The sequence below is a fragment of the Leopardus geoffroyi genome, chromosome C2, assembly GCF_018350155.1.
Source record: "Leopardus geoffroyi isolate Oge1 chromosome C2, O.geoffroyi_Oge1_pat1.0, whole genome shotgun sequence".
Lineage (NCBI taxonomy): Eukaryota > Metazoa > Chordata > Mammalia > Carnivora > Felidae > Leopardus > Leopardus geoffroyi.
Window position 1 is genome coordinate 151,686,912 of NC_059333.1, and position 17,849 is coordinate 151,704,760.

General features: G+C 50.7%; 1 protein-coding gene across 3 annotated transcripts; it reads right to left on the bottom strand.

Moving 5' to 3' along the window:
- Positions 1 to 2,699: 2,699 nt before the first annotated feature.
- SLC25A38 (solute carrier family 25 member 38) lies at positions 2,700 to 13,571 on the bottom strand. Of its 3 annotated transcripts, none has more exons than XM_045436492.1 (7): positions 13,091 to 13,571; positions 8,164 to 8,285; positions 7,512 to 7,596; positions 6,628 to 6,807; positions 6,223 to 6,391; positions 4,651 to 4,817; positions 2,700 to 3,522 (listed from the first exon to the last, which is right to left on the bottom strand). In XM_045436492.1, the coding sequence occupies exons 1-7, from the start codon at positions 13,157 to 13,159 to the stop codon at positions 3,400 to 3,402; spliced, it is 915 nt and encodes a 304-aa protein (XP_045292448.1). In that variant the 5' UTR covers positions 13,160 to 13,571; the 3' UTR covers positions 2,700 to 3,399. The 3 variants fall into 3 exon arrangements, with proteins under 3 accessions (XP_045292448.1, XP_045292447.1, XP_045292449.1); XM_045436491.1 differs by lacking the exon at positions 13,091 to 13,571 and adding an exon at positions 9,753 to 9,935; XM_045436493.1 differs by lacking the exon at positions 4,651 to 4,817.
- Positions 13,572 to 17,849: the final 4,278 nt, after the last annotated feature.

The following is a 17,849-nucleotide window of genomic DNA, read 5'->3' on the forward strand; positions in this document are numbered from 1 at the left end:
AGCGTTTTCCAGGTGGGATAATAACACTGTAGTTATGTAAGAAAACATGTCCACTATTTTTAGAGCTGCAGATTTTTAGAGATGAACGATGGGAAGGGTGAAATAGTCTGATGTCTGAAATCTGCTTTCATAAAGGAGAAAGTGGAAAGACAAGAGTGGCAAAATCCTGATCGTCGGTTTTCATCTCAGTGATGCGAATGAAGGGCCAATGTACCATTTGCCCTACTCTGTGTTTGAAATATTTTGTTTATATATTTATAGAAACTGAATGTAACAGCAGCTTGAAATCTTTGCTTCTGTCCTCTTTGGGCCCATATGCCTTACTAGGCCTTATCTGTAGTGGCCAGACGAGTGTTTACTTCCACAAAGCTCTGCCTCTAAATAATTTGAAGTCTGAGGCAGCCAAGAACAAGTCAACTTGTTAAAGAGGCACTGGGCAGAGTTTCCAAAGCCAGCTGAGACTCACAAACTTTAATAGCTGTGACAGACTGCAGGAAAGACAAATTCTTGGGGCCTGGAATATGCAGATACCCAGGACCACATCCCTCTGGAATCAGGGTTAAGGGCAAATTCCAGTTTTACCCCATGTTTAGAGAAAATTAGACTGTTCCTCCAAACCTCATTTGCCCCCAAAGAACAAATGAGCATGGAACGGACTCTGGTGGCCAAAACTCACCAACCAAGTAGAAGGTGAGCAAACTGGGGGGAAGCCTGTACCTCTGGGCCTCACCTCTGCCCCGCCCCTCCCAGGGGCTCTTGGAAGGTCCCCCACTGACAGGTGAGGCTCCCCTGGCCCAAGATGAGGGTCAAAGATGACCCGAACACCCTAACTCAGGACCCAAGTTCTTAGGAGGCAGACACTATACCTAGGCCTGTAGTGACTGGCCTGCGTTCCATTCCTGTCCCAGCACACATCTGTCCTTCGTGACCTCCTACTTTCCCCAGCACAGGGCCTCCCGCACCTAGGTCACCAAGCCCTGGTGGCTTCAGGGTCACTGAGATCAGGATCCTCCTCTGCCCTCTCCCATACTCCTCCATTATTTTGGATAGGGTATTTATTTATTTACTTATTTATTTAACATTTATTTTTGAGAGCGAGAAAAACACAGCAGCACAAGCAGAAGGGCAGAGAGGAAGACACCAAATCCAAAGCAGGCTCCAGGCTCTGAGCTGTCAGCACAGAGCGGACACGGGGTTCGATCCCACGAACTGCAAGATCATGACCTGAGCTGATGTCAGAAGCTTAACCAACTGAGCCACCCAGGTGCCCCTTGAATGGGACATTGCAACCTAAAGCCTAAAGTATAAACATCATTAAATTTATATGCATCACAGGTTGAATTGTGTTCCTATGAATGTGATCTTATTTGATGATGGGTCTTTGCAGATATAATCAAGTGGAGGTCCTTCTAGAGTAGGGTGTGCCCGAATCCAGTTACTCGTGTCCTTCAAAGAAATTTGGACACAGAGACAGATGGACAGACGGGAGGCTTTGTGGAGACGGAGGCAGATTGGAGTGACGAGTGTCAAGAATTGCCAGCAACCACCAGAAGCCACAACTGTCCTCCCCTAGAGCCTTCAGAGAAAATTATGTCCCTGCTGACACTTTGATTTGAAGACTCTTAGGCTCCAGAACAAATTTCTGCCAGAGGCTACCCAATTTCTGGTCACTGGTTGTGCGGCCCCAGGAACCTACCACAATGCAGCAGAAACATCTGCTCTTTTAACCCTCACCATCGCCCTAGGAGGTAGGGAATATCCCGATCCCCGCTTTACAGGAACAGTTGCAAAGTGTGTCTAAGTAAGTAGAGAACCAGGCTTTCCATCTGGGCCACCTAGATCACAGCCCATATCCTTAACCAGGAGACCAATCTTCTTTCTGCTGTCTGGATAAACGTATGGCTCTTTCCGAAGTTGAAAAGTTGATAGAAAAGCCTGGGTACCCAACTCGAGTGGCTACAATAAATAAAACAAACAATAACGTGTGGAGGAGGATGTGGGGAAATCAGAACGCTTCCGCACTGCTGGTGGGAACGGAGGATGGTCTGGAGTCTGGGAGTTTCTCAGACGGTTAAACACCGCCACCACATGATCCCGCAGTTCCCCTCCTAGGCACATACTTCCAGAAGAGCAACGAAAAGCTAGGTCCACACAAACACTTGTACGTGAGCGTTCACAGTGGCATTATTCCTAGGAGCCCCAAAGTGGAAACAATTCAAGTAGCCCTCAACCGAGGAATGGATAGTACGATGTTATGTGGCCACGCGCACAACAAAGGACAGTGCTGAACGTGCCACATGGATGAACCTCAAAAGCGTTACGCTAAGCGAAAGAAACCAGATGCGAAACTACAAATTGTACGACTGCATTCATAGGCAGCGCACAGTAAAGGCAAGTGATGGACGGAAAGCGGGTCAATAGCTCCCAGCGGCTGGGGCTCAGAATGAGATCTTTAAATCTGAGATCTTGGGGGCTGAACGTGTTCTAAAACGGATCCGTAGTGATGGTTGAGCCCCTCAGTGATGTTACCAAAAATCACGGATTGGTTTATTTGAAATGAGGGGATGGTACAATGTGTGAAATAAAGCTTTTTAAAAGAGTTTAGGTCGAAGGACCTATATGGGTCAAGAGCCAGCCGCCTTGGATTAATTTGGTTATTTTAGAACACAGAGAGGACACTATTGAGGTTTTCCAAACAGTTTTCAGTGATAAAGTGCTTCACTTTATTTACGTGAATTTTAGCAGCAGAAAAAAAAAAAAAAAATGCCAGAACAATTCAGAATTAAAACAGGGTGGAGGCCAAGAACAAAAAAACGTTATTTGGACACTTAGAGGCTAAGAAGCCACTGTCCCCACTTCTTTAGAGGCTCTCCAGGTGATTAAGTAACCACCAGTTAAGTAACAACATCTTTTTTCCCCTCGTCCTAACAGCACCCCAGACACAGCCTTCAGCCTGGTGACAAGGACCCCTCTCCCAGCAGATGGGCTTCCCCCACTGGAGCGCCTCGGCCGCAGCGCCAGTCCGCGGATTCTCTGGCGGTGCGATTCCTTGCCCAAGGACAGATCCAAACGGCAGCCTGGTGTAGGTGGGTGTAGGGGAAGCGGAGCCACCTGACAGAGCTCTCTCCAGAAACCCCTTTTTAAGAAGTCCTGCAGGATGGGCAAACCCTCTCCTAACTCCCTAGCGTGCGGTATGCATCAGTAACACCTCTTTCGGGAGATCCTGAAGGCTTGAGTCGGGCCCATCTATTCTCTACTCAAACTGGGTAACTGAAGGTGACGTAGCTGCCTGGCTTTCCAGACAGGACATCCTCTTAACTCCGGGACAGTGAGATGGAGCAGCCCTTGGCAAGAGCCGGGCAAGGCAACAGAGCCCATCTGTCCCCAGGCCCCTCTCGGTCAGGACTTCAGGCCCATCTTGGCCATCATCTCCTCGTAGACTGTCCATGCCATTGCTGCCATCAGAGTTCTGCGGAGGGCCCGGGGAACGCCACCTTGGAAGAAGCCACGCAGCCCATAATCCTACAAGGAAAATGAACGTCAACACTCTGGAAGCAAAGCGGCAATACAATGAACACCCCTAGCACACAAGAGCGAGGGTCTCCGTTACCCCATTGTTGAGTCTTCATTTTCAGACTTTTATAGATAATGCCAAGAGTATGAATAATGGACCCAAGAAGGCAATGAACTTGAAAAGGGTTTTTTTGGCACAGTTGCGAAGCTTTCTTGCTTTATCCAGGGGAATGCGTTTCTTGGCTGAAAATCTTCATCAAGGGTTGCCCTATACCGCTGTGCAGCTTACACAGCTCACAGAGGCACCAAGCGCCAGCTGGTGGCTGAGTCCCAGACCTCGATCTGCATGCCAAGCCCTGGGCCCTGGCTCCAGGCTAGAGGAACAGGTGCCTTTATGATGATTTGTCTGCCTGGAGGGAGCTTCTTTCCATGGTTTCGTAATATAAGAATTAGAGACAAAACGCCTGTTACTCCTCTAGAGCAAATTTCTAGAAACAAAATAATGTGTTTGTGGGGTTTTTTGGGGACTCTGGTTCCTCCTAGGTCCTTGATCGGATGACTAGACCCTCCCTGCTCACCTGATTCAATAGGTAAGGGGTGGAGCCCAGCAATTCCAAGTTTAACGAATATAACTGGTTGTCCTAATGTAGTCAGTTTCCCCCACCCACCACCAAAAAATCCCCGCAACCAACCATAGGTTTTTAGCAGTGATTTCAACCTTGGCAACACCTTGGAATCACTAGGGAACTTAACTACTGATCCGGGCTTCACCTGCTCCCAGGCATTCAGATATCACCAGCCTAGATTATGATCTGGAAGTGAGGACTTTTCTTTTTTAGTTTATTTATTTTGAGAGAGAGAGAGAGAGAGAGAGAGAGAGAATGCAAACCACGGAGAGCGAGAATTCCAAGCAGGCTCCATACCGCCAGTGTGGAACCCAAACTCATGAACTGTGAGATCATGACCTGAGCCAAAATCAAGAGTTGGACACTTAACTGGCTGAACCACCCAGGCGCCCCAGGGAGTGGAGGCGTTTTTAAAGCTCCCTAAGTGATTCTAATGTGTAAAGGGCACAAGCTACTGCTCTAGAGAGAGCCATAACCCCAGTAACAACCAATATTTACTCCATAGCCTTACTTTGAAAATGAGGGTCACCGCCTGGCCAATCCACCGAAATTTCATTGGGGTGAGCTGCATATGAGTTTTGATGACATCCGCAGGTTGAGTTACCAGGGAGGCCAGAATACCAGCAAAGATCCCACAGCTGAAATTTACAACAGGAATAAGGACTGCATCCAACTGGTCTGAAATAGGACAAAGGCAACATTCGGTTACAAATAAATCCCACACTCAACTCGGAAGTATCCCTGCTAAGTTGACCACTAATCCTTCCCCAAAGTTAGAAGGATGTAGATTCAGACAAGGTTAAGAAATAAACATTTAAAGGTACACTATGTGTAGATGGAGTAGTGGGAGTTAAAATTCGCCTTTTTTTTTTTACAACTATCGCCATCATAATTCATTCGGGCAAGAATCACGGGCTAAAACATATGAATGAAAGGAACAGGATGTTTTATATAGATGTATACAGACTCCAAGTATCTCCCCACTGAGACGCTTACAAACGACAAAAGAAAAAGTGAGTTTTCAGTGGAGACACTATCTTGTCCAAGTGATAAAAAGTTAGTATCACCCACAGTGGGTCAAACCAATGTCATGAGCTTCCTGACATGGAGATATTTAAGGGTAAAGGGGCATCACTCCTGCAACTTGCTCTTAAACAGATGGGAATAAACAATTATACATATAGAGAAATCAAAAGTGTACATCCAAGCTCCCTTCCTGCCCTAACTTTCCATGGCAAGATGAAGGCTGTGACCTGCAGTGTCACGGCCCCCGGTGCCTTGGGCGGAGGAGGAAGCCTCCTAAAAAGCACCCTAACTGTACTTGATCACCACTGTCATGATGGCATGCCAGCTTTCCCACTTACGTGACCTTGGTGGCATATCCTTTCTCGAATTATCCAGAGACCCCTTATTGAACACAGGTTCATGCCACAGAACGTGTTTCCATTAGCACCTGGCTCCGCTTGGGTGAACGTTTGCTGCCCACTGATTGTGTCCTTGTCGTATCCAAATGAGCATGCTGGTGGGGTGGGTCTGCCGGAACGCCTGAGGTTTGGCACCTTTCTCTCCACCCCAACAGAGGCTCAAAACCACTCTTAACTGGGAACACAGCAATGGAGGTGAAATGGTACTTTCCTTCCAGCTCCTACCCTACTGGCGTTTCCCAGACTTGTCTGATGAGAATCCCACCAACTGCTTCTTGAGGAATAGACTCCCAGGTCTTGTTCCAAAGCTTCTGATGCAGGAGGCCCTGGGCAGGACCCAGCAAGCTAAAGATGGGGTAACTCTGCAAAGTATTATGGCAGGACTTCTGCGAAACACGCTTTCCTTCACCGCCTACCCCACTCAAGAATTTTAGTACTACCAATACTCTGCCATAAGAGACTATAAACTGGAGAGGGCAGGGACCAAGTCTATCATGACCACCACTGCATCCCAGCACCTGACATGGCTCAGTTCCTAAAACTCTGCCAAGAATCTGGAGTTGCTAAGAACATTAAACAGTGTCACACAGCAGAGGAAGCAGGGAGGATCTGCGGTCTCAGAGCTCTCTCTTCCCCACCACACCTTCGTCCGTCCGTACCGTGGGTCATGATGTTTTTGGTCTGGTTGTAAAACATCAGATAGATTCCAGAAAAGGGTGCGTCACGCAGAAGTGTTGCGGTCAGGCCACTGAAGAGTCCCCGGTGCCCCTCACTGCGATAGATGCTCTTCAGGGCTGCGTAGATGCTCTCATAGCCATACCTCCCACTCTGCAAGGGAAGGACAGGACCAGTGGCTGGCAGGGCGGTCCCGGGCTGGAGTAACGAACCAATGCGACTCCAGGGTATGTGGCATTACCGGGGCACCGGGGGCTCTGGTTCCCACGTGCCTTGGGTTCTCTGACCACAGCAGCCTCTATTTTCCATTCTAAATCGGGGGTGGACATCGGACGGCGGCCCAGTGCCTCTGGTTACCCAGCCTGGAGGCCTAGAGCAGTCAGACTCACCTCGTAACGGGTCTTGATCACAGTGATGGGTGACATGCAGACCCCTGCAACTGAGCGAGAGCCCACGCCCAGGATGACCGACTCCAGGGCGGTTGGTGGATGGCCTCGCAGAAAGTACTGCTTCAAGGAGTAGAGGGTGCCGAAGTAGATACCAATGCCGGGGACACACCTCACAATGGACTGCAGAAAACGTCAGAGGGGGGAAAGAAGTCAAAGGCTGACACGGTAGGCCACCGTCTTAGCCGGCTTTTCCCAAAACAAGGCCAAGGTTTGCGTGCCAGTAGTCGACTGAAGGTGCGGAGGGACACCAAGAAGAGAAAGGGGAAGTGAGAGGCAGGCGGGAAGGCGGCTGACAAAGGGCGCGTTACCTAAGCCACTACTGCCCCGGGCAACTCAATCCCTTTGGGGAACTCTGGGAATCTTGGTGTAGGGCGCCTCCCTGTTACCCCGCCATCTGAGGAGGGTGAGTGAGAGTTTTAAGTATCCACTGTCACCTTCCGTCGACTAAAGGGCTGCTGCGGGCCTGGGTGAGCGTTCATTCCCTGGCATTCAGGCAAAGTGACTTCCTCACTTCCGGCAAAGTGACTTCCTAGGGCCAGGAAAGCCGGCAGGTAAAGAAAGGCAGGTGTGGCCTGCGTGCTCTGAAGGGCAAGGACAAGGACATGCTGGCAGCTGAGGGCACCAGCTGCATCTGCTCTGCCGCTTGCCCCAAGGGCGTACAGACGTCCCATTTCCTTCCCTGAGCCCTCCGAGCTAGCAGCAGGAGACCAACCGAGGACCACGTAGGACGCTCACCTATCCTAACGAGAGGATACGTGAGGTGCATGAGAAATGGCTGGCTATTACAGCCAAGGGTGCAAGAGAAGACCCAAAACGCAGCTTACAGGAGACATCCCTTTCCAAAGGCCCAGAATGCTCTCCGTGCGAACCACCTTCAAGAGAAGAGCCAGCATCCCAACACGCCTGGATCTGAAAGCAGACAGAACGGAGACACAGATGAAAAAAAAATGGCTTAAATAAACCCCCATCCTCGTAAAAGAGCTCCCCCCCCCCCAAAGACTGCTTTGCGGGACTTCTTTCCTAAGAACGCTCGGGAGTCTCGGCAACACCTCTTGGGGTAACTCCGAGTTCGGCTACGTTCGTGGTTTGGCGCGTACATGTCGATCTGTCCATTCACACTGGAAGGATGACCTCCCATTTCACATGCATATCGTATACTTCCCACAGTGCCAGGCCCAGTAGGGGCATAAAAGAGACACTTAACATTTGTATTATTTCCAGAAAACCACCCACACGTCTAGTACCAGACAGCACAGTTAAAACATTACAGGCTAGCACGAGAAAATGCGAATGTCCCCCCATTCAGTTAACAGGAAATGTCGAAGAAAAGGTGGGGCGAAAAGTTGGGCCTGGCCTGTGTTTCTCTCGAAGCATCCAGCAGGATGGGCGTTGACTTAACATCGCTGAGAGGCAGCGGTGTCTGAGAGAAGTTGTTGAAAGCAGTTCCTCAAAGACATGGGGGTCGGCAGGCCTTACCCGTGGGCTGGGGGCTGGAGAGTCTGCAGGCGAGTTTTGAGGAGGTCTAGGGGCTGGAAAAGGAGGGTGGAGCAGGTCCCACTGATGGAGCCACACAGGAAAGCTTTGATCACCGGATGCAGCTGCAGGGCAAGAGAACGCTGGGTCAGCAGCTTTGTCACCACGGGCCTCAGCCTTCTCCACCCGGGACCAGTCAACTGCTCTCTAGGGGTGGCTTAGAAAACCGTCCGGTGGTGCTCTGTATTACCTTCCCACTTCAGAGAAGGGAAAAGTGTTCCCAGGAATGAACAGCGCTGGCATGTTGTGCAGAACATAACATCCTGCTGTTGGGATCTCTCCAGCCCTAGTGCTGAGAAGGAGCCAGGAACATCCTGCGGAGCAATGTCTATCCACGTTCATGTGTGAATCAGGCCCCCAACCACACCTCCCTCGGTCTAGCTAGAGACAAGTTATTGGCCATCTCCTTAACTTCACAGAGCAAAATCAACTGAAGGGGAGTGTCTGAACCAAGGTCACCGGGGTCTCTTGGTTATCAAACCTGTAGATATTTATAGGAGCAAGACAGAGAAATGAAACCGCAAGTTCAGTTTCAATGGAAGACATGGGCTACTTCCTGAAAAGCCTATGAACTTTCTTAACTTAAAGCTTTCCCTTTCTCTCTCCTATCCACGCATCTCCCTGCCACCTAAGCAGATCACAGACAGTGCAGTAGACCAGCAGCCACCCCCGGGTTTGGTGGCTCTCCTTTAAACCAGGACAGTCGCACACGCTGGCTAATCTAGAGGCACCACCAGAAGGGGCAAGGGCTAGATGTACTTCCTCTGAGCCCGACACACTAGAGGTCTCAAAGCTTGACTCAGAATCCACTCGATCACAAATGTGTGACAAAGGCACTTTAAAAAACCCAACCACAAAAGAAAAGGCCTCTTTTCCAAAGGAGACGCTGGGCAAACTCCATCCTAAAAGACCTTCCTTCTCTCTCATTAAATGGCATTTGCACTATTATTTTTCAATAAATGGTACGCTGTGGCCCTAAGACGCTATTAAGATGAAGTCACCGGTTATACACACATAGCCACCAACCCAGAACGAAAATGCTTGTAACCTGTGGTTATTTGTCCCCCAGGGGACAGAGATCACTCCACGTTTCTAGCAGACGAGCAGGTCTCCCGTGATAACTGAACCCACTTAAGAGACGAAATTAGTTCAGATGATAAATACTGGAGGTTATAACTCTGTTCAAACGGCTTGCAAAATATCGAAGGGGTGACAGAATTAGTAAGACAACACGTACGACCAAGCAAAATGTATACCTCACCAGTCTGCCGGCACACCATTCCCTGCCCCGCCAGAAGGGGTGTTCTGCTGCTTCCGATAACTTGGAAGCCATGTGTAAAGGGCACAAGCTACTGGCATCCTCTACTTCGCCTGGCAGTGAGCTTCGAACCCCCGTCTTTCCAGCCTGATGCCACATCACCTCCCCTCCCTCTTGGCTGGTCACCCCTCAGCCCCCACGACTTGCCATCCAGCTAAAGGTACCCCTCTCACGCTCACCAAGGATCCCTTTCCCACCCCGGGCCTTCTCTTACTCTTACTGGGCCTCCTCGGGGACGCATTTCAAACAGCTGGCAGCTGGCTGCCTCTCTGTTTTCGGCTCCCCTCGCCTTTTCCCTCATCCAGGGTTGTGGTGGTTCCTCTTATCTCCTCCAGCCACAGCCCCTCCGGGGCCACCTCACCCACACCCAACGCCCACAGCAAGCAACGCCCACGGCCAAGCCCAGCACTCCCCCCAAACGCCCCCAGGCATCTACAGCTCACACTCCAAAATGGAAACCCAGCCAACAGTTGCCCACACTCTTGCCCCCACTCCACCCCACGAGATATCCCAGCAGCACATTTGGGAGTCGCGTAAGACTCCTCAGCAAATGCAGAAAGAAATGGCAGATAAAATTATAATTTCCTTATAACCTGCAGCCCATTGACAGTTGAGGCCGGCAGAGTTCTCCAGGAACTCCCTGCGGTCTTAAAGATGTTAACACTTTGCTGGAGGGAAAAACGACCCTAGCTTGACCACAGCTAGGCCTCCAGGCAACGGTGCTTCGCCTTTTTGCCCTGAAGATGTCTCACTTGGCCGTCAGCTCGGGACCCCACCACGGCTCCAAAATCCCATCAGCTGTACCGACTGCTTCAGGACTGAGTCCGGCTGATGACCCTCAGTGTCCCCAGAGCCTGCCCCCGTGGATCTCAGTGGCCTCCTCGGCAACCTCCAGCCTCAACCCTATGAAGCCACCCTCCCCTGAACTGGAGAAGCACTGGATGAGGCATCTGTGCATAGCACCTCAAGATCTCACAGCCCTTTGAAAAGCTAGATCTTTAAACCCATTTTACAGATGGAACTGGAGCTCACAGCGGTTATGAATGTGTCCTAAGTCACAGGGTTTGAAGCCACTGGCTAGGCTTACAAGGCCTTCCATGAATCGAGGGGCCCCTGCTTTCCTTTTTTGGCTTGTGTTCTCAGCCTCCTCCTCCCTCTTGCATAGGGCGCAGCCGGAAGGGATCCTCTGCCTTCCTCTAGCCTCGGAAAACCCCATCCTAGCTCCTCTCGCCTCTGATTCATCCGGGGAGGGGGGCCTCTGCCCAGATCTCCCCTGCTGTGGGAAAGCCCCGAATCCCCGCCCCCCACTGGCATTCAGGCTCCTCCTCCAATACTTCCACTGCACCTGAGCCCACCTCCCTTGGGTCGAGGACAGAAGAGGCCACTAGCTGTCCTGTTCACGATGGTACCTCCAGCACCGACCACCGAGCCTGGTGCACAGTCAAAATGGGGCCCCACAGCCAAAAATGGATGAGTCATGTCATCTACAGGAAATCTGCATATGGCTCTCCCTTGAGCACAATTCCATAGGATAAGGCTTAGTGGGCTCAGCCTGCCCCTTCCCAGGACAGGGTCCCTTCAGCCCTTCGCTCCAGTAACGCCGTAGGAATGACAAGGTGCTTACAGCTTCTGAGAAGTTCTCGGTGCGGCTTCCCCAAGGCTCTCACAGGTATTGTATGGAATTTGTTTTCAGGCTGCTGTCCTTCACATGCATGCTCCAAGTACGCCCCCTCCCCCCACTGTAACAACTATTTTATGTCTTTATTTTCACAGCACAGAGCTTGGAGATGTTATTGGTTTAATAAATATTTGAATAAAGAATAGAGTCCGTAACTTCTTTAACTTTGTAAACTTCCAGGTCCATTAGCACACAGCAGATGCTAAATATATACCAGCAGTATAAATAACCTCTAATAGTTAAAACACACACACACACACACACACACACACACACACACACACACACTGGTAGTAGCATTATTCAAAAAACAAAAACCAAAAAACAGAATTGGGGCACCTGGGTGGCTCTGTCCTTTGAGAATCTGACTTCAGCTCAGGTCATGATATCACAGTTCGTGAGTTGGAACCCTGCCTCCGGCTCCGCCGTTAGCCCAGAGCCCGCTTCAGATTCTCTGTCCCCTTCTCTGCTCCCTCCACCCCACTCACACTCGCCCTCTCTCAAAAATAAACAAACGTTAAAAAAAAAACCAACCAGAATTTACACTTTTCATTTGAATAGGCTTAAGATATTGTCCTATGGCAGGCACATCCTTTGAAGGCATGTTTGATTTTCTTTTCAAGTTATTCAAGTTAACAACAAGGAGTAACAATTTGGTTTTTTGAGGAACCGGGGCAAAAACAACCAAATGATACACAGTACACAAAAGCATAAGCATAGGAGTGCCTGGGTGGCTCAGTCGGTTGAGCATCCAACTTCGCTCAGGTCATGATCTCGCAGTTCTTGAGTTCCAGCCCCGCGTCCGGCTCTGTGCCGACAGCTCAGAGCCTGGAGCCTGCTTCGGATTCTGTGTCTCCCTCTCTCTCTGCCCCTTCCCCGCTCATGCTCTGTCCCTGTCTCTCAAAAATGAATAAACGTTAAAAAAAAAAAAAAAGTACTTAAACAGAGAGTAGATTCCCCAAGCAATTTACTCCCCTTTAAAAAACTAAATCGTAAATCCAATTCAGATCTCGAGGTCAGAGCTGAAAGGAGATGTAGAACCCCAGTGGTGGCCTTTTTTAAGGATTAGAAAAGAAACGAAACAAAACACCTCTGACCCCGCCCGCCAGAGCTGGTAGACGAAACCACAACCTCAGGGTGAGGGCGAACAGCGCCCCCGCCCCTCCCAGCTCTAAACCACGCGGCTTCCAGCCTGCACACCCCGCGAGCGGTAACTCCGGCGGCCCCGCCTCCGTCTCCACCAATGGAGGCCCGGCGGCACGACCACTGCAGCCAATCCAGACGCAGGGGGCGTGGCCCCGCGGCCAGGCCCGCCGCTCTAGCTCCCCGCCGGCCGGGAAGTGGAGACCCAGACCGTGATCTCCCGCCCGAGCCGCGGGCGCAGTGAACCCACGTCGCTCCAGCATCCACCTCTTCTCAGGCTTGTTGCTACCCGCGGTCTTGGCGATGGTCCAAATACCTGCCGGAGCGCCCTCCCCACCACGGTCACTCTGGGAATCGAACTCAAAAGCAACGTCCGGTAGCGCTCTCACGTCGTTCAGTGTCGCGCGGGCACGCTCGCCGACACCCTCAAGACCCCGGCAATTCCTTGCCCACTCTACCCAGACATCAAACATCAGCGAGACCTTCGCCAGCCTGTCCTAAGGAGGGCTGCAACTGCTCTCCTCCCTCGTCCCACCCTTTTCAGTTCCCTTAGTCAATCCATCCCTCCTGCGCCACGTCCCCAACCCGTTCTGCGCGCATCTGGAGAGCGGAAAAGGCTCCCAGAGGGCCGCTGACCCTTGGCAACCTCCAGAATATCCCCCCCCCCCCCCCCCGCCACGAGCCAGCGGTCCCGGAGCGGCCAACCCCTGCCTCCACTCCCCGCAGTTTACCATAAGCGTCTCCACCCTGTCTCCGACATCTTGAGGCTGCAGCAGCGCCGGGCGTGACTTCTGAATCATTGGAGACGAGGCCGGCAAGTGCGCCGGGCTCAGTGTGCCGTCAGTAGGAGCTCGGGCCAGCGCTGGCGACCCCGGGGGGCGAGGGTGACGCGGCCTCAGTGGTGGGGCGCCACACGGTCAGGCGGCGGCTCTGCCGTCCACGCCCGTCGGGGGCCGGGCCCGCGCTCCCACCGCCCCTGCGTGGCTAGGCGCGCCGCACCGGGAACTTCTCGCCGCTCTTCACTCGCTCCGCAGAGGCCGTGGCTCTGCTCTCCCGCCCATCCCGCCCTGTAACACGCTTCTGGACCCCAGAACAGGCAGGATGCACCGGGGAGGGGGTGGAGAAAGCCGGAGGAACTGCACGGAACCGTGGGATTTCGCTTCCGGGGTTGGACGCCGCGGGTCTGGAGCGGGTGAACGGGTTCGCCTTAGTGCCACCTAGCGGAGACGTCCAGAACTGCAGGGCCCGCCGTTTCCCTGAGCTTGAAGGCGCGTCTGCGCGGAGGCCTCCCTCCAGCTGCAAGGTCTGGTGCGAGATTTGAGCTGAGCTCCTTTGCAGTAGAGACTTGCCCTGCCCCATAAGGTAGCCTGTAGCCTTCCGTGCCTATTGAACTTCAAGTGTGGTTCGTGTGCTTGTGGACCAGAATTTTACGTTGTATTTAATTTTAGTTAATTTGTATTAAAAAACGGAAGCAGTGTGGAATAACTTTCCGTTAAACACTTTATTGTCTTGGCAGACGCACGTTTCCTCTTGAACGCTGGGAATGTAGCCTAGGAATTGACCAGTGTTGTTAAGTAATCCGTGCACCACATTTCAAGACTTACAGCAATATGGTAAAACAACTTATTAATAATCGTTATATTATTACGTTATAATAATTATTATATTAACCTGATATTTTGGATATATCAGGTTAGGCATATTATTAAAATTAATTTTGCATGCCGCTTCTTCCATCTTTTTTTTTTTTTTTTTAGCATTTATTCATTTTCTGATAGAGACAGAGTGTGAGCAGGGGAGAGACAGAGAGAGAGGGAGACACAGAATCTGAGGCAGGTTCCAGGCTCTGAGCCGTCAGTACAGAGCCCGTCACGGGGCTGGAACTCACGGACTGTGAGATCATCATCTGAGCCAAAGTTGGACACCCAATCTACTGAGCCGCCCAGGCGCCCCAACTTTTTCTGTTTTTTAATATGGCTACTAGAATTTAAAATTACACGTGTAGCTCACGCTACATTTCTTTTGGACCACGCTGGTCTGGATGTTTCAGATCATGGTTTATCTCTCATCTGGACTGTGGGAATAACCTTTATGGTCTCCCACCTTCCCATTATTCCTTGTCTGGGAGAGACATGGGAAAGTATTGCTACTGGGATCCTGACACTCCTGTTGAAAAAAGCGGGCACACAACTTCAATGTACCTGGTTACCTGCAGAATAACTTTTCATGACAATTTTTGCTACTTTCTAGCATTCATTCTCCACTGGGGAGAAATGTAGGTCAGGAAAGATACTTATAATTTAGGGAGCAAGATGCTGTTATTTTAAGGCTTCATTTCTGTGTTATTAAGGCACAAGGAACAGCAAGAAAGTAGTTCTTTATCTCCAGAAGGCATTAAGCAAAGCACAAACATTAAAAAATTACATATACAGGGGCACCTGGCCGGCTCAGTCCGACTTCGGCTCAGGTCATGATCTCACAGCTCATGAGTTCGAGCCGCATGGCTCTGTGCTGACAGCTCAGAGCCTGGAGCCTGCTTCCAATTCTGTGTCTCCCTCTCTCTCTGCCCCTCTGCCACTCATACCCTCTCTCTCAAAAAACGAATAAATGTTTTAAAAAACGTAGAAATACATATACAAATCTGGCTGGTGATTGTTAAAAACTTTCCTATCCCTCGTTCTAAGGGCAAGGCTCATTTTCTTTGTGCAGTGTCAATATCTAAGCTAAAACTTTTATTTATTTTTTTTTTTTTAAATTTTTTTTTTTCAACGTTTATTTATTTTTGGGACAGAGAGAGACAGAGCATGAACGGGGGAGGGGCAGAGAGAGAGGGAGACACAGAATTGGAAACAGGCTCCAGGCTCTGAGCCATCAGCCCAGAGCCCGACGCGGGGCTCGAACTCACGGACCGCGAGATCGTGACCTGGCTGAAGTCGGACGCTTAACCGACTGCGCCACCCAGGCGCCCCTAAAACTTTTATTTTTAAGTAGAAACTTAAAAAAAAAAAAAAAAATTTTTTTTTTAATGCTTATTTATTTTTGAGAGAGAGACAGAGCCAGAGCATGAGCAGGGGAGGGGCAGAGAGAAGGAGGCACAGAATCTAAAGCAGGTTCCAGGCTCTGAGCTGTCAGCACAGAGCCCAACACGGGGCTTGAACCCAGGAACTGTGAGATCATCATGAAGTCAGACTCCTCACCGACCGAGCCACCCAGGCACCCTGAAACTTTTATTTTTCACTAGAATTCACACCCAGTGCAGAGCCCAGCATGGGACTTGAACTCGCAACCGTGAGATCAAGACTTGAGCTGAGATCAAAAGTCAGACGCTCAGCTACCTGGGTCACCCAGGTGCCCCTGAAACTTCTTTTTAAAGGAGCAGCTGCATTTTCCCCCAGAGGGCAAGGGTTTCTACTTTTGAGAAACAGAGTGGATAGGTGTATTTCAGAGACTGCTCTTGGCCACTCTGGGAATGCGGGCCCGGAGTGAAAGCCTCCTGCCCGCTGGCCGCCCTACCACCAGCCGGTATGTGGGCTTGGTTCCGGGCTCAGAAGAAGCGGGCTGGCTTTCAAGCGTGGTACGTGCCTTCCAGCTTTTCCTCCTCGGTATCTGTTCCCGCCACGCTCCCAACCCTGGAATCCAGAGTCCTGCCCCGCCCCCCCAGCCCCTCCAAACCCCCTCCCATTGTTCTTGGAGATTGGGAAATGTATGAGATAATGTGCGAGAAGCAGTATCCATTAGCACATGAGGAGGGTTTTGGAGCAATACTCAATGGCAGAACGTGGAGCAGTGAGTTAAAAAATAGAAGAAAAATATATGCTGAAAACATGGTGTGTGACCTGAGTTCAAGACAAGGTCATTGGGGCGCCTGGGTGGCTCAGGTGTTTGGGTGTCCGACTCTTGATTTCGGCTCAGGTCATGATCCCAGGGTCTTGAGATCAAGCCCCGCGTCGGGCTCTGTGCTAGGTGTGGAGTCTGCTTAAGATTCTCTCTCTTTCTCCCTCGGCCCCTCTCCCCAGCTCGTGCTCTCCCTCTCAAAAAATTAAAAAATTAAAAAATTCCAAAAACAAGGCCATTAACATCAGGCATAGCTTTCCTGACTTGTTTGCGGTCGGCGGAAGGTGATTTTTGCTTCTATGACCTAACATCCCCCAGTTACACAGTAAGTCTCCCAAACCCCATCTGGCCCCTTTTGCTGAGTTGGGTGTTAAGATTTCATGATGCTTGGGGCGCCTGGGTGGCTCAGTCGGTCGAGCGTCCGACCTCAGCTCAGGTCATGATCTCACAGTCCGCGAGTTCGAGCCCCGCGTCGGGCTCTGTGCTGACAGTCAGAGCCTGGAGCCTGATTCGGATTCTGTGTCTCCCTCTGTCTCTGCCCCTCCCCTGCTCGTGCTCTGTGTCTCTCTGTCTCAAAAATAAATAAAAACATTTTTTAAAAAAATTTAAAAAAAGAAAAAGATTTCATGATGTTTTCCCATCCCGGTGACTGTAGTCACTCTCTATCCAGGTTACATAACACCCTCTTAAAGTTTTATTCACAAGTTTTATTGACATCTGGAGTTTCCACCATCCAAGAAGGAAAAGGCTGGCATAAGCATGGGAAACTGGATGGAGGAGACAGAATCTGCTCCCAAGGCAGCTTTGGTTCGCTGCCCTCCAGGCCTGGAGGAGATGAGCCTTCCAGGGTCTTTCAGGGCCATGCACCTGTGTCACTTCCTTGGGGACAAGGTCGCTGGAAGGGTGAAGAGTCCATAGTGAGTTGTCCCCCATGCTTCCGGGAAAACCAGCTCAGGGAGACTTTTCCTGTCTGCCTGGAGCCAGAGCTGTTTCTGGAAATGTCTAGATTCCCTTTACTGTCGTCAAGGCAACCGGCCCCCTTTGGCCCTTGGAAGCCGGGAGGGGGTCAAGAGGGGAGACATGATGCACGTGGCAGGCCACAGTCCCCTCGCCTCTGATGTGGAAAATATTGAGGTTAGGAACTCACAGCCAAGAAAGAATTCTTTTTTTTTTTTTTTTTTTTAAATAAATTTCTTTAAATTCAAGTTAGTTCACATACAGTGCGGTACTGGTTTCAGGAGTAGAATTTAGTGATTCATCTCTGACCTGCAACACCGAGCGCTCATCCCAACAAGTGCCCCCCCATGCCCATCCCCCATTCAGCCCCTCCCCCCCCCCTCCTCCCGGCCAGCAGCCCTCAGTTTGTTCCCTGTATCTAAGAGTCTCTTAGGGTTTGCCTCCCTCTCCGTTTTTTGTCGTATCTTTCCTTCCCTTTCCCTATGTTGTGTGTCTTCAATTCCACATACTTCTTGAGACGCCTTCGGTGAGAAAAGATGGTTTTACTAAAGCCCGGGGACAGGACTGGTGGGCAGAAAGAGAGGCGCTGGGATCACAAAGAACAGTTGACTATAGACTTGAGAGTTGGGGGAGGCACAGACAAGGGGAAGTTTCCAGACAGGCTTTTCATAAGCTACAGAAGGCCTAGGGGGTCCTGGA